General features: G+C 39.4%; 1 protein-coding gene across 1 annotated transcript in view; it reads left to right on the top strand.

Moving 5' to 3' along the window:
• The window catches only part of KCNH8 (potassium voltage-gated channel subfamily H member 8), a 394,139-nt gene that overhangs the window by 355,337 nt on the left and 21,763 nt on the right, over positions 1 to 17,039 (top strand). Inside the window, exons 12-13 of the mRNA XM_073333523.2 lie at positions 9,570 to 9,608; positions 11,446 to 11,804. Of these exons, the coding sequence (XP_073189624.1) occupies positions 9,570 to 9,608; positions 11,446 to 11,804 (398 nt within the window). The remainder of the gene's footprint in view (positions 1 to 9,569; positions 9,609 to 11,445; positions 11,805 to 17,039) is intronic.

Raw genomic sequence — 17,039 nt, 5'->3', positions numbered from 1 at the left:
GATGTAAGAAATGGATTGGATGCTCAGTTTGTGGCATTCTTCCTTCCAAGTAAGTACTGAACTAATATCCCACATGATATCAGGTGGAACTGTGCTGCTGCAGGTAGGCTGTGATATGAAACAGCGATAATCTCTGCTTATAGCATCATAGAAATGCAGGGCTGGAAGGTCCTGAAGAATGGTCATCTAGTCCATGTCCCTGATGTTGAGGAAAGATTAAATATACTTGGACTGTCCCTGAGAGGTGTTTGTCTAAGCTGTACTTAAAAACCTCCAATGATGGTCATTGCAAAATACAGGGGTGCTAACCTGAGGGGTGTTTTTTTTTTTTAACCAAATTCCAAATTGAGTGCTGGGGAGGGGAGAAGAGGGAGTGAACTTTGCCAATTTAAACATCAGAATGAATTTAGATATGCAAACACTAATCACTCAGGGTGAAATTTGGTTAATATAATATCCCTCCTGAAAGCTATCACTTATAGAATAGCTATAGGATGCTGGCATAGAATGGCTGCAATTTATCATTTCTGAGTCATGTAAGCTCTGTATAGTATGTATAGTCTGAAAGGCACTGTGAGACACTTGCTATGAATTAGGGATTATTATTTTCAACTAATCATTTTCTGTTCTGCTTTCCCTTTCTGAATTTATTGTTTTTGTTATGTTTGCTTTGGCATTCATGTTTGCTGGTCCAGGGCCACATGGTGTTTTTGGTTATTAACCAAACTGCTCCTTGCACAGACAGTACAATCCATTAAACATACTCAAGACCTATTGCTGGATCATTCCCTGATTTTTTTGGCTTTGGAAACCTTCTGAAGAAGCTTTGTCATGAAATAACTAATCTGGGGCAGTGCCAGCACTAATAGTATTGTAATGACTCCTGTTTGGATCACATTTCTCTTGCCTTTTCTTTCAGTCTTTTCTAAGCTGTTCACATCCGTGTCTTTATTATGATCACATACAGTGATAGGCAAGATAAGCTTAGCATCTGTTCCCGAACTCTTTCCCCTGCTTCCCATTTGTTTCAGACAAAATTAACAGGCACCCCAGCCAGCTGAAAGTAAAGAGTGGCATTCTGTTGAGTCGGCAGAAGTCCCAAGGCAGATATGAATTGAGGTGTATGTAGGATAAGACATAATCTGGGGGCAATGGAATCATACAAGCCTACAGGGATCAAACAGTTAATGGCGTGGGACCCAGAGGATAACAGAATTCAGGGCTGGGAGAAGTGCCATGTAGATTTTAAAAAGGAGTGAGGGGTTTCTAAAGCCTAAATAATTTTGGACCACAGACATTTTTGTGTCTCATCAAAAGGACTAAAAAGTTTCTGGAAAATTTAGTATTTTCTAGTATTTGTAAATTTGATAGTGGGTTTTTTTTTTGTTTTGTTTTTGTTTGGTTGGATGGTTGGGTTTTTTTGCAAAGGTGCAAACACATGGCCCTTTTAAGGCTAAGGGCTGTACTCTGCCAGTGTGCAAAGCTTCTATTAATACAAATCATAGCACCCATTCTTGTCTCAAATATTTCTCCAACTTTCACTAACCTGTTGCAAATCCTCTTCAATGATGTGCAGCTGCAGGACTCAACATTCTTTTGCTGGTCCTGCTCCTACTTTCTTCATGTGGTTATCTTTAGAGTTCAGTATAAAATTTAGCCCTGTATGCATACTGGTTCACATCATGGTTGTCTTAGTGCAGTTGATTATGTAAATATTGAGTTGGTTTTCATTTTTGTATTACTTTGAGAATACTTTACTGATTCAGATTCCAAGCTACACAGGAGATCATGAAATAACCAAGCGCTTAAGAATTAAAAAATGGTACAGGTAGATTCATAGAGTTTAAAGTCAGAATGGAGCATTAGATCATCTAGTCTGAGCTTCTGTATATCCCAGGCCATTAAATTTCACTCAGTTAGCTTGTATTTGACCCACTTAGAGTGAAATTATGTACTGTACCTCTAAGAGGCATAACACAGAACTTATACTCCCAGAGAAAAGGGGCTATGGTGGCTGTCCCAAGCTAATGGTATTTATGACCCCTTCTGGTCTTTGTTGGGATTCCCTCCAAGATCTTTTTCCACTTGGCTTCCCAAGAACTCAGTTAGACTCCAGCCTTCGTCACTCAGGTATCTTTCTTTGGCATACGGCAGTGCTACGCTGAGTTGATCAGACTCAAAGGCAGCGGGGATGGATGCAGGATACATCACAACTTCAAAGTTACACAGAAACCTTCTCCCTTTATATACATGATAGTAAATGCAATGAGATGTGTACATTGCATCACACATTTTTGGATTGGCTTGGTTACTTTGCAGGAACCAATCCCTGTGCAAAATATGCCGTCCAAGCACTGTCCATGGTTTGATTTCCTCTTTACCTCATCTCTACATTCCTAACTTATTTTGTCCCTCGTTATCTAGTTCATAGCAAATAGTTCCCTGTGTATTCTCCCTCTTATCTTAGTTGGCTCAAACATTCCCTTTTCTTAGCCTACTCACCTATTTACTTATCTTATTTAGCACAAACATTCTGTTTTCAACCTGATGATTCGTTTATGTCCCTAATTCTATCTTCCAGAAAATGAGGCCTCCCTCCATGTGATAATTACTCATGTCAGGCTAGGCCAGTGCTACAGTCTTATCAAGTGTATTTCCCTCTCAGGTCTTAGGCAGTCACCATTCTCGTGTGGAATCACATGATTCTCCCACTCTCAGACCAGACTTTGAGTGCCTTCCCTAGTTGATAACCATGATTCCCGCAGCAGGCCTGACATGTGTCCAGTACCTGCAGTTCTGTGCCCTCTAGAGCAGTGACCAAATAGCCTTTGAAAGAAAAGTATTATTTATTTAGAACAAAAGCATTTCAGAACAAATATCTTCAAACAAGAAAATGGATTATATACATACTGCCTCTTTCTAAGGCTACACAGTCTCTGGAAGTCAGGGATGGCCCAACTTCCTCAGACATTTCTGCAGGACCTGTCCCTGTCAGAGCTCACTGACAACTCTCCCCACACCTATCTCTCCAGAGAGCCCTTTTATCTGTTTTGTGTCCCTTTGATCCCTAGGTTCCCAGAAATGGCAAAACAGCTGTGTAACTTCAGGCTGGAGCTTAGAAATAGGCACTGTCCTATAATTGCCCCCCAAATGTTTGTTGGGGCATTATTTATCAAGATCTATTGTGATGCTTTCCTGCAAAAACTCCTTATTAAGCTAGATCATACATTCGTATAGGAAAGTCTAATAAACCCATGTAGTTAGACAGTAACTTTGCCTCACTGACTAAGTTGCCTGCAGTATTCATAAATTACATTGCAGCATTCCTAGATTATTACATAGAAACTCCACATCCACCACAGCAGCTTTAAATCATCTCTGCACCCTCCTGATCCTAGGCTGCTTTGGGGGCTGGAGACAGCTCCAGCTTAACTAGACAGCCCTGAGAGTCTGTCTGAACTACGGCAGGCTCACTGGGCTGCTCTATGGGCTGCACCACTTCCTGGAGTCACTGCAGCCCTGTGTATAGTAGCCCTGCCCCTGACACACATACATACAGACCTATCCTTTACCTGCCCCCTGCAGCAGGGCTTATGACAGAGTTCTCGAACAACCATATTGCAGCTGACTTCCATAGTTCCAGGGGAATCCTGCCCCAGGTAGACATGAGGCTTTTAGGGCCCTTTTCCCATGGCATAAAGAAGCTGGAGCAGGGCTGGTGATCTCATCCTTAAATTCCTCTCTTACCCAAGATTGCTCATATAGGCACTGAACATTTCTAATCAGATTTCCTCCTGTTCAGGGCCCCAGTCTGGCAAATACTTATGCATATACTTCACTGTACTCACCTCAGGAAAATTAAGGGTGTTCATAAGTGTTTGCAGGACCAGGGCTTTGGAGTGTTACTGTTCTTAAGGCTTTCAGTGTTAGCTGTAATGTTTACAAACATACCGTAAATCTGCATCAAAATGTCCCCTCTACAATTACTGTAACTAAGTAGGAAAGATATCTAAAGTGTTCTTTCCATTATATCTTTTTGTTTGTAATAACCTGGAAGCCACCTCAAAAGTATTATCCGCTAGAGCAGCATGCTGTAGGTGCAAAGGTCTATTGCCATCTCTTTTAACAATTGCTTCTTCTGTCTCATTTTGACCTAATTGACTGCCTCTTTTCTTGTGATGGTGTTCTTTTCACTGGTGTAGGATTTACTACATAAATAAAAGGTGTCTTTCTTAATTCATGATTTCGAAGTTGCACAAAATCCTCAGGAATAGTGTTTTGTTTGTTTTAATGAAAGAGAAGAGTGCACACAGAAACAGAATTAAAAAATGAAACTAGCCCTTTTTTTGTTGTTATTGTTGCCATTATTATGGTTCCTGTATTTCTACCTTTTAAGCAGAAGTACTATAAGTTCTGTGTTAAGGTGTACAACCATCACAGTCTAGATGGAAGGTGAGTGAATACTTCACTACTAATAATTTATTCATTGAACTTAGCGTCTCTTTTCTGCGTGTTCACTTTATAGAATATTTATGGAAAGTGAATTTCAAACTTGTAAACGTGAGTGTTGGCACCAGAAATCTAAATCTAAACATTATATGCATCCAATCAGAGAAAAGAAACTCTGTGACCTACATGTCCAATAAAAACTAACCAACACAACTCACATTTTAAATACTCACACAAAATCAATAGAATTACAATTATTATGAAATGAATTAATGGGAGAAAGTTATATGTTGCTTGTGGACAATTCACAATCAGAAGCTAAACTCCAGAATAAGGTACTCAATACAGATTATTCACTCAGCTCTTGCTGCTTACACAGCATACTGTACAAACCCAGAGTGCTGAAGACATCAGTTTCTAGGGAATTTATTTATTCTCCATTCAGCCAGAGGCAGTGTGAAAGGTGTGTGTGTGTGAGAGAAAGAGAGCGGATAAACCAAAAAGTTAAAATGCAGAAGATATTGGGACAGGAGACATTTCCAAATGCCCATGAAAATAGGCTTTTAAATTATGGAGTGTAGTTACAGTAACAATTATAGCTAACCTAAGACCTCCTGTAGAATGTATTTCTGTCAATCGGCTGTGATTTAAGGGATTTATTATATTTCATTGAGGAACTTCCTGATTAAGGAAAACTGAGGGGATGAAACTGAGCTTTTCAGTGATATGGTAATCCCTTGTTATGTGCTCCTATATTTTCCATTAACAGTCAGTAAAATCCATACGAATTGAGCATATGGCATTTGATCTATATTTTTACATATTGCCAACATCCTTAAACAGTTTTGTGTACTTCTTAATACTAACTAAGCATTTCAATATTCCAGTTTGTGCTCCCAAATCTTTTTCTGACAGTGTTTTAGCCTTTTGTTCCCTAAAATACAAAACGTTATTAACATATTCTAGGAACCCAAACTTACAAAGAACTCAGTAATCTATATGCATGCTTTGTTCCTAAAGCTCAGACTCAAGCCCTGCTATGAAGAATATTGAACCTTCAAAGCCAGAACAAGACAACATGATCCATCAAACCCTATCCTTTCAAGCCCAGCAATTATTAGCAATGCAAATCTACATACTCTACTGTTTAGCTCATTATCCCTAAAATTTGAATAGTGGCTGTACCTCTACATTCATTCTTTTTCCAAAATATGACTTAAAATCTCTCTTGAACAGATTGTGTATATATATTATTTACATTTTCACTGGCTTACCCCTGAAAATCCCCATAGATGATCTAACAGATATCTATACCACTGGGGGGTTACCATTTTATAACCTCAGTCCAGAAAAAAATCATCTCCAGATGATTAAAATATGTGGATTGACTTCCTGCATTGAATAATCAGCTTTTTCTGATGTGGAAGTACCATTCTTAGCCTTATAATTAAGGATAGGAGTTCGTCATGGAGGTCACAGATTCTGTGATTTTTGGTGACTTCAGCCCCGGGCGGGGGGGCTTGGGCTGTCAGCCCTGGGTGGCAGGGTAAGCCCTGGGTTGTGAGGCTTGGGCTCTCAACCCTGGACAGCGAGTCAGTCACCCCGCCCCCCTGGGTAGGGGACTCGGGCTGTCAGCCTTCCCCCCACCCCAGCTCCTGGGCAGCAGGACTTGGGCTTCTGTGAATTATTGCTTATTGACTGTGACCAGTCCGTGACTTTTATTAAAAATAACCGTGACAAAATCTTAACCTTAATTACAATGAACATCGATAGAAGAGAATACAACTGTTGCACCGTCTGTACCAAATTCCAAAATGTATATGTTAAGATACTATACAATCCTAGGGAAACATCATACTGAGACTTTGAGCTTGATTCTGATCTTGGTACTTAGTCTATTACCACAGTATCTTGTGAAATCAGTTACTGCGTTGTGTACAAGGTTTTACAAGATACAAAAGGATACATGTACTGTATTTGAAATCTGAATCAGATCATCTGAGTATCTTCAGCATGACTCACATTAACATTAGTGACATTTTCCTAATGTGTCTATTTGGGAAATACCTCTTCAACTTTGTTTTCAAAATGTGTTTATAACCTTAACCTTATTTCTCTTTTAAATCCAGTATACAGTTTGTACAATTGTGTCCTCTTTCTTTTCATGGAAGCCACACAACACTTTAAAGAAATCTGTGTATTGTCCTAAAGCAAAAAAATGTTTTAGTAGATTGGAAATTGGGACAGTTCCTTGGTTCCTGTGATAATTCCTCTGATACTAAAGTTTATGCAGTCAGAGACAGAAAGTGAAACCCTGGGTATGTGGATACTGCAGTTTTTAAATTTCCTGCTCTTAGTTCATGCCCTTGTACATTTTTATTCTTTTTCTCTTTGAGAATTATAGTTTTGGAGAGGAGAGAGAGTCAGAAGAGACTTAGAATGCCTCTTTTTCAGAGAACTCTGCCCACTTTAAGGTTGATCTATTATGTGTAAAAAGAAAAGGAGTACTTGTGGCACCTTAGAGACTAACCAATTTATTTGAGCATAAGCTTTAGCTCACGAAAGCTTATGCTCAAATAAATTTGTTAGTTTCTAAGGTGCCACAAGTACTCCTTTTCTTTTTGCGAATACAGATTAACATGGCTGCTACTCTGAAACCTGTCTATTATGTGTGTGGGTTTCAAAAACGTTTACCATCGAGCATTATTTCTGTCAAAGCAAATGAGCTCAGGCACCACCTGTATGTGAAATGGATACAATATTTATCTTTGTCCACTATTAATGAAGTATTAGAATACTAGAGATATGCAATTATAATGTTCTTTACTTTGGCATGCTTCAGTGAAATGGATAAGCTTGTTCCTGGGCACATAGCTTATCCAAATGTGTTGATTCCGACTGAAACTGCCCACCTATGGGGCCAGGGACAAAAGAGAGAACAGGCTGTATGGACAGAATAAGGGGAACCAATGGGAGGAGAGGATGGGGGACAGGCTCTCAACAGGGAACCTGTCACCACCGATCTGCTCCCTCTTGAACCGCTGTCCCTCCCTTTAGCTACCTTTCACCAGCCTGTACCTCCATAAATCTTCTGATCCCCCATTATTTTCCTTTCCCGATTAGCAATGCTCTGAGGCAGCTGGTTGCTCTCTCCTCCTCCTCCTCCCTCAGGCAAATCTACAGTAGCTGGGTTACCAGCAGCATACAGTGAGAATGGTGAGGAAAGGTTCAGTGCACTCATTGCTGGCACAGCATTAATCCCTGGCAGTCAGGTAGAGTCCCTGCAGGGGAAATGCTGTTCAGCCCCTATAGCCCAGCTGAATGCATGCATAAAATCTCTAATAAATGTGTTAGTCTCTAAGGTGCCATAAGTACTCCTGTTCTTTTTGTAGATACAGACTAACACGGCTGCTACTCTGAAATAAAATCTAAAGCCATTCCATGCAGAAATTTTTGGATTTCCTTATTTTCAAGGCTGCACATATAACTCTCCTTTATACTCCAGGAAGAAAGTTCAAAAGAGAAGATTTTTGCTCACATTTAACAATGCGCGCCCACACACAAGTCCTTTCTTGGTAAAACCCAAACAAGATTCTGGCAGGCAAATTAATATTTTCATATTTCTGTTTGTTAAACTGCTAATTCATGTGGCTGGTTTTGTAGATCTTAATTAATATTATATCAATATATATTTAACCCTTATACTGCAGTGGTGTCTAGAGGCCCCAAAGTGCTAGGCACTATACACACCTATATTAAATGAATCTAATTAATACCAGGTGTGTCTGGGTGCAGGTGTGCATGCAAGTCAGGCCTTTAGTATCACATTAAACTGATCTTTTATAAACTGTAGTATTTAGCACACTGAATGTTTCTATTGCTCCAAACTATCTAGGGCCCAGGTGCCGAGTTCCTTCCGCTGACATTGATTACAATCAGAGCTGAAAGGGCTTGACATCTGACCATATCAGAGCTTTTACTGCTTAGACAAAATTAAACATTGGGGAAGCATACATTTGTGTGGCAATAATATGACTTCATTTTTATGAGTAATTACAAAACTATTCACCTAATAGCCTTATAAACTGCAAGAGCTCTGATCTGATGACAAAACAACCAAGATTTTAAGAAATGGGTTACCAAAATTAATCTGCTGAAGTAAAATATTCAAAAGCACTTAAGTTATTTATGCTCTGAAGATCCCTTGACTTTCAATGTGACTTAGGCTCCTAAGTTACTTTTGAATTGGTGACTTAGGCCCAAATCCTCTATTTAGGTGCTTAAATCCCATTGAAGTCAAATAATTTTGAGGATCTGGGCTTGAGGGCTAGATTTACAAAGATTAAAAGTAAATGGGCCTTAGGTGCCTACCTCACGTAGGCGCTTCTGTAAATCCTACTAGCCTCCTATCTGCATTTTTAGACACAGTAAATATCTTTGTAAATCTGGCCCTTAAGCTTTGAAAATGTTACCTAGAGTTTGTATGTAGACATCTACGTAAATAGTATAATTTTTCAGAAGTGCTGAGCATCTCTCAGATCCCTCTGATTTCGAAGGGAGATGCTGGGTAGTCAGCACTTTTGAAAATCAGGACACTTATTTTGGAGCCTAAGGGGAGATTTTCAAAGGCACAGATGGTAGTTTGACTTTCTGTGGGAGTTAGGAGCCTAACTTTAGGGATCCATTTTTGAAAATTGTTGGCCTACCTGTCACTGTTCTAGATTCCTACATTATTTAAGGACCGATCATACAACGAACTCTGTGCCTACGTGGAGACCTATCAAAGTCATTGGAGCTCCCTGTACAGAGATCCATCCATGTATGTCCAGTGCAGGTTCATGTCCCTAGTCTTGTTTTACTTTGGAGTAAAATGTTAATTTTACAGGAACTCCCTATTTCTTTAAAATGGAAGGTACGTTTTCTGGTCAACAACTTGGTCCTGACAGAGTCTATTTCAAAGATGTTTCACTATCAGTGGCCTTTTGAATTTAATTTGTGGAATATACATTTGTTTTATTATGAGATTTCCTTGCTGTTCCATCATATAAAATTGCCCTTGGAAGCCAAAACTGTGCAGATTCACTTATTTTCTGCTACTACTACATTTTTTCCCTCCTCAGGTAATATCAAGATTATCAAACAAGTCTACGCCATCTCAGGTATGATTGTCTGCTTTTAAATATGATGAGCTTAACTCTGAAACGTAAGTGCCTAGGGCCTGATCCAAAGCCCTTTTAAGTCAATGGAAAGGCTCCCACTGACGTCGGTGGGTTTTGAATCAGGCCCTTAAATAGGATCCTGCATTTGAATGCTGAAAACTGCTGTTAGGTGTACCTTATAAATGACAATTTTCTATGCCTAAATGCTCAGGCATCTTAGCATCCAGATGCTGGATTTGGATGTTCCATTAATGCATATTCATTTTAAAGCTGATCCTGGAATGTTTACTCAACCCAAATGATAGACATGGAAAGTTCAATTTACATAAAATTCTTTCTCATATCAGAGTTCTGTATAGTTTGCTCATCAGACTTCTATATAGCAGGGAGGCCATTATTATCTTCTTGACAGACAGGCCTTTGCTATTACATTTTATATTCTTGACTTTTTAGACATATCAGATTGAAAAGATCTGGCTCAGTGTATCTGCATTAACAATAATAATTGTATAATGTTTACTCAGTAAACTGATAGTACAAGTAGAATAGCAAAGTTAAACTCCTGCTTCAAAATATGAGGACAAGGAGTGATGGGCAAATCTCAAAAGATTGTTCACCCAAAATTTGTATCTTTACCCAAACTATCCAAACTGATATGATTGTGGACAATTGGACAGGAAATCTCTTCAGAACAGACTCCCACGTTTTTAATCACGCTGAAAATGCTCCAGAAAAGGTTTCTTTTGGGCTCAGTTGAATTTGGCTGTCCCATTTATTTGAGATGTGTGGAGTTTGTAAGAATGACTTAGGACCTGATTCTGCTACTCATAGTGATAATATCTTGCCTCACAAGTTGTAGCATGGGACTACTTGTGAAGCAAGGCCCTGACTCGGAAATAAGCTCCATGTGGGCAGACCTCTGCAACTCACTGCACTGGTATTTTGTTTCCAAGAAATAATAATAATAATAATAAATTAATAATGCATAACTCTTATATAGCCATTTTCATTAGCAGATATTAAAGTGATTTACAAAGGCATACCATTATTCCTATTTTACAATTGGGGAGCTGAGGCACAGAGACATGATTTCCCCAAGGTCACCCAGCAGTAGAGTGGCAGGTCTTCGAAGTCTATTAGGCCCCTCTGCCTCCTAAAATAAGCACCTACAGACCATCCTACAATCTGTATTCTTTAATAAATTCATCTCTATATTTTGATGAGTTAGTTCTTCAGAAGGTAATCCTGTTACACTGTTTTGCATTAATAGGGCTCTGTGGGAGGTCAGGGGTCTGGCTATAAGGTAGTAAGATCAGAGTGTAAGGTCCCACTCAGTGTGACTAAGAGGAGGAACCAGGATGCATTGAGGTCCTAAGTGAACTGTATCACTCCTTATAACTGACTGTACTGGCCATATACTGGACTGTGGGTATATATGTCACTTACTTAAAACTCATTCCTTAACGCATCAACAGTCTGACAGCATTAACTTCAGAAGAACTAACTCCTCAAAAGACAGAGAGAAACCTATTAAAGTATATGTATTCTGGGTGGCTTGTAAGAACTAAAGTCAAGCAACATTTTTCAGTAACAAAATATATTTGCAGTGAGTTCACTGGCTATGTTCCTAGAGGGCTTTTCTATATTTACGTGAGGGTCTAAAGAGAGAGAGAGCGAGATAAACAACAGGTGGGTCCCAAAATAACATTTGTTCTAATGAAAAATAAAAGCTCTAAAGGATTTGGTTTTATTCAAGTATGAACATCAGAGCAAATCACCTGTCCCTGCAGTGCTGGGCTTTGAAGTTTATATTAATATGAATTATCCACTATTTTAGACAGAGCCCAAGGGAAATGGCAGCATAAACAAGAGACTCCCATCAATTGTGGAAGACGAAGAAGACGAGGATGAAGGAGAAGAAGAGGAGAATGCTATCCTTTCTCCAATTTACACTAGGAGCACAACCTCATCCCAAGAGAAGAAGGCTGGAAGTAATAAAAGCTATCTAGGGATAAACTTGAAACAGTTGGCCTCAGGAACGGTGCCCTTTCACTCCCCTATCCGAGTTTGCAGTTCAAACCCTGCAAGAACGAGACATGAAACTGAACTCCACTACTACTCCAGAAAGAGAGAGAAAAACCTAAAACTGCACCTTTCAACACTGAACACCATTGGTCCCCCTGACCTCAGCCCAAGGTAATAGCTCTAAACATTTATCTTTATTTATTCCCCATCACATAAGTCTGCTTTTAAGTATCCGGTCATGAATTTTTTTCTTAATGCTGTAAAATTCTTGTTTTTCTTTAATGTTAGCATCTAACCTTCCTGGAGTCTTCCTATCCCAGCCATCCTGCATGAACAGGGGGAATCCTTTATTAACAAGAACAAGAATGTTATTTAGCCCCTGACAGGGGAAATTTTAGGACTTCACGGCTGTATTACAAGATAAAGATGATGATACAACAGTGGAAGTTACATGTGCTCAGCATATATGAAAATGAGATGAAATATTTAGATGAGGAGCTACTGATTTCAGTGCCTAACTTGAGGCACCCAGATTTTAAATGTTGGCCTTAACCCCTCTATGCATCAATATACCCTCTGTAGAACAAGTATGAAAATACATACCTTGCAGGAGCACTATGAGGCTTAATTTTGTAAACCATTTTGAGTCCCTCAGAGGAAAGGCTATATCCAGAGTGATCACTGTCAGTGCATAGCCACGTATACACAAAGTGACTGGAGTAGGTTATAGTTTACAGTTTTCAAAAATTTGACAGATTGTATAATGGCAACCTGGCTTTACATGTTGGATGGGAAGTAACTATGAAGTTTTTAAGATCAGCTTTTCTCTAAAAATGTGTGGCGAAACAAAATACATGATGGTGTGTGGTTGTATAAAAGTATGATTAGTACAAGTGTGGAATGACCTCATTAATGGCAACGCTGCTTATGTAGGTTATTCAGAAATCATAAGCTTTTACTAGCAAAAACTATAGCCTTGAGGACAGATCCTCAGCTCATGTAAGTCACCATAGGGAGCTGTACCAGTTGAGTATTTGGCCCTTCATATGTCTTGGTTTGGGCGTTTTAATTCACATCCTCCAACAGTTTTGAAGTATTGTATATTTTCAAAAGTTTTCTCTGTTCACTAGTGATAGACAAGCTAATGTAAAAATCTCTTTCTCCTCTCAGAGTTATGGTAGTGGTAAAGTAAACATGAAAACCACCGACTCAGCATCACAAATATACAATAGGTCTAGCTGGGTCAAAATTTATTGAGGAAATCATGCAATAAACTCAGTATAGCCAAAATTCACATAGTTACATGCAGCAAACCAACCCCTTGTGGTGTTAGTATATCTGTGGAAGCATGTGATAGGTCAGCTTCAGTGTTAGAAAAAGTCTTTCATCTCTACGATAGGTCACACATTTGATTTGGTTCAAGTAAGTTATGACTGAAAGTCATTACCATTTGATGGCCTGTGGAAAATGAGTAGTAGTTCAGTAAATCCTTGGTTCATGGTGCCTATTAAAAATTGTCCATTACAATCAGACATGGCTAGACACTGGCCTCCAATTTTGTGGGAGCAAACTGCAGGTGTATTGTTACACACTATTATTTCCATACATACTTTTGCATATGCAAAATTAGAGTCCTGTTTATAGTTAGGCTGGAAATGTAGCCCATAACATACACGATTTGAGACTTCTTATCCTGCCAGCCAAAATCCCTTTCTCTGTAATTTCCCAACTACATTTGCAATATCAGAACATGTTGAACAAAATAAAAAAGAAAGTCAGAAACCTGGAGCAAGTGTTTTTTCCAGTTAGTATTAAAATGCAAATAGGACCCTAACCAATGGCTAAATGTTGGCCTACTTTTGGGCAGGAGTGTAAGAATGAGGGGGAGATGTGCAAGAAACCACCTCAACTTGTGATCCCTCTAGAAGGAGCAGCCACAGTGTTGCTGAGGAAATGTATGCCGTCCTCTCTCCCAGCATTCTGCATTGATATTATCCACCTGAAGAAAGGCAGAATGAGGGCAGGGCCATGACCCCAACCTGCCAGGGTGGCTCCAGTGTACATTCTCAAGGAATCCCTAGGGGAAATTCTGGCTGGACCAACCAGAATTCCACCTGGGGACTGCAGCTGTATCTCCAGTGCAGGCCTCTGCAGCCCTGAGACTACAGTAGTGGCCACATTACAGATTAGAGGAAAGGGGTACAATTCCCCTTTACCTCAAACAGATGATCAAGCACGCCACCTGAGTAGTTAGGCACTGCACATGTTTCAGACTTTGGGCCATAGTCATATCATTTTGTGGAGAATAAACACTTCCCTGTCAGATGGCTCCACTGTATAGATAATTGAGGTAGTGTTATATATTTTTCCCCTGTAAATCAATATCAGTATTTTTTGAACATAGGGCAATAGCCTCAGCTAATGTTAACTGGTGTAGCTCTATTGACTTCAATGGAGCTAGGTAGATTTACTCTACATGAGAGTTTTACCCATAGTCTGTGAATTGTGTTTCCTTATGTGTTTGCACAGCACCTAGCAAAATTAGCGCCCCAACCCAGACTGGAACCGAAGGGCACTACTGCAATAGTGTTAATATGTATTAATAATAATCAAATAACTCTCCTCGGTCCTACAACCTATTAAATAGGTGTCCAACTCATAGGAAGCCACTTACATTTGGAGCACTATCCATTCAGCCTTCATCAGAACAGCCTTACCTTATTTCTGAAAATATTTTGCTTTGCTGCTATCACAGCAACTATCAACCAAGACTGTTTGTTTGTTTGTTTGTAGGAAATGCTTCCAAGACCATATCTATTCTAGTATTTACAATACTCACAGCTGGCATGGCCAGTATATTCATATAAAAATGGCATTCATCCTCCTCTACACTTAATAGGAAAAGCACATTGGTAAAATCCTATATGAGACAGAAATGGGTGCACTGATTACACTACCAGACTCTGGGAGTCTTAATTTTCCTTAAAAGAAAATCAATCTCCTTCTGGGTTCACTAAAGGACCCAAGAAGTCTGCAATATCATCGATACTAGAAGAGACAATGGTTGTAAAGGATTTCTGGTTGTACTCTGGGGAAATTCCTTCCACAACTTCATCAGAAGGAACAATTAAGGCCTGATTCCAAGCCGGTTAATGTCAGTGGGAGTCTTTCCACTCACTTAATGGGCTGTTAGTCAGGCCCTTGATGTCTACATGTAAGTCTATACATACCTCACTTTTGACATTACCTTTCAGTTCACCTTTAATCCTGAAGTAACACTACAACCCCTCCATATATTAGTAAGGTCTCTTGTTAGTTTAAACTATGGATCTGCTGTAATTTTCAGTGCATATCTAATAGTTTTTTTACCATGCTTATTTCCCATATGGGTTTTAAATGCAATGAAGATATTAATGTTTTAATCCATGAATAACCTCTACAAAGTGGATATTTAATGTGAGTTAAATCTTATTCTTTGAAGGCGTGAGACCAAATCGTATCACTCGGCTTTTGTACTGAATTTCCAAACAAATTAATCATCTGAATTTCCAGCTGCAGGAAACACCATAGTCCTGAGTAGGTCATCTTTTCATGAGTCCCATCTTCTTCTCTGTCACCCTTACACAAGTTTTCTAGTGACGATAATTTTTTGTATGCACCTAATACAGTAAAGTGTAATCACTTCCAATTGAAATCCTGATCCTGCCAACAGATGCACTAGTACAGAGTCTTGCGCTCACTGAGTCCAGTAACACTCTGCATGTGCACAGTGAATTAGGAGGATCAAGACTATAATACATATTTTGCTGCAAGCACATCTCTCAACTCAAACCCACCACCAATCCCACTGTGTTCTCTGTTTTCCAGATTTGCCCAGCCATGAGGTTTTTGCATTTGAGGAGAAGAATAAGTACATCCTTATTTCATGTAAAGTTTAGTTCCTGTTGTACAGGTGTCCCCTTATCACAAAAACCACCTCACAATTAGCTGTGTAAGAAGAGAGGCCAAGAACTGGCTGAGCATAAAACTGACTTCTCTTCTAGAAGTCACCCCTCTGTGTCAGTGTTGAGGCAATGTTAGCGAAGACTGTACCAGTTCCCATGCTGTGCCTGTTGTGTGGACAAAGTGAGGATTTCATTGTCCACTGTTGTCAGCTGAGCACCTTTTACAAGCACTTGGGTTCGCTTTAAAACATTATGGGATAAAGACTTATATTCATATTACAAAACATGAATACATCAAAATAAGAAATAGGCCATTAATATATGTTTGACTATGCGTCTAATTTTTCCATTCTTCATCTTCATGGGCTTGATTCAGATATTACTTATACGGAAGTGAAACAGGGGAGTAGCTTCATGGGACTCAAATGGTGCAAAACTGGTGCAAGTGAAAGAAAAATCTGCCCTTTTGTCTCAAATGCTTTTCTACAAAGTGAGCGTTTATATGTTAACATGTGTTTCTGTATACACAAATGGATGGTTCTGTAGACACAGTGTCTGGAGGCCACGTTGAAAAGGTCTGTTTCATAGATCAATCTTTTATTTGTTGGTTTGGTTGATTGGTTTAAGGTTTTTGATATGATGTGCACTCTCCCCTTTCTCTCTGTCTGACGAACACATAAGTACAGCTTTGAGCTATGCTTGCATACCACAATAAAAACCCATCCGATTCAAAATAAGGTTCTGATACAGTGATCTTATTCTCAATAGTATTTTGCATCTCAGGAGCTCCATTGACTGTGATTCTTAGAGCAGCTTGAGTTTCACCTTAGCTTAGTGAAGCAATTTTAACCCTGTGTTTAGCCGTATGTATGCAAACTCAAAAGAAAGAACAATCCCATAGGAGGACTGAACAGCTGAAGAGCTTGGGGAAGTTTTCCTGAATTTGGTATGGTATTTGTTACTCTGATTAGATGTTTGCCCATGTGTTGGGAAGATCTAAGGAACCACAAGTGGAATTGCTGCCTGATCATTGCAATGCATTGAAACAATCTGGATTTCCATTCTACTTCCTTATAAACAAGAGTTTCACCAGAGCCAAGTTTGCTGTGGGTCAAATTACTGTTTCTACTTTCAGGGTTGCAAAAGATGGGTTTGTAACGTGGCTTGAGTTGGGGTGAGTCAGGGCAGGATCTATACTGATCTTTTAGTTACAGTCTTCTACACCCCCATGGAGGGGGGCATGCTAGGGCTACTGTCAGCCATGCCTGAGTAAGAACTAAGTACAGACTTCAGGATTTGGCTCTTAATACAGCTTATATAGGTACACCTATAAAGAGCATGCAGTGTAATTCATGTCACCAATAATAAAGCACCTTGAAGTCACTGGGAGCCCTTCTTGGGACTTCAGTGGGCATTGGTTTAGGCCCAGTATCAGTACTGGCAAGCAGCAAACCTTATTTGC

This window comes from Lepidochelys kempii, chromosome 2 (genome assembly GCF_965140285.1).
Source record: "Lepidochelys kempii isolate rLepKem1 chromosome 2, rLepKem1.hap1, whole genome shotgun sequence".
NCBI lineage: Eukaryota > Metazoa > Chordata > Testudines > Cheloniidae > Lepidochelys > Lepidochelys kempii.
This window is presented reverse-complemented; position numbering and strand designations above follow the sequence as displayed.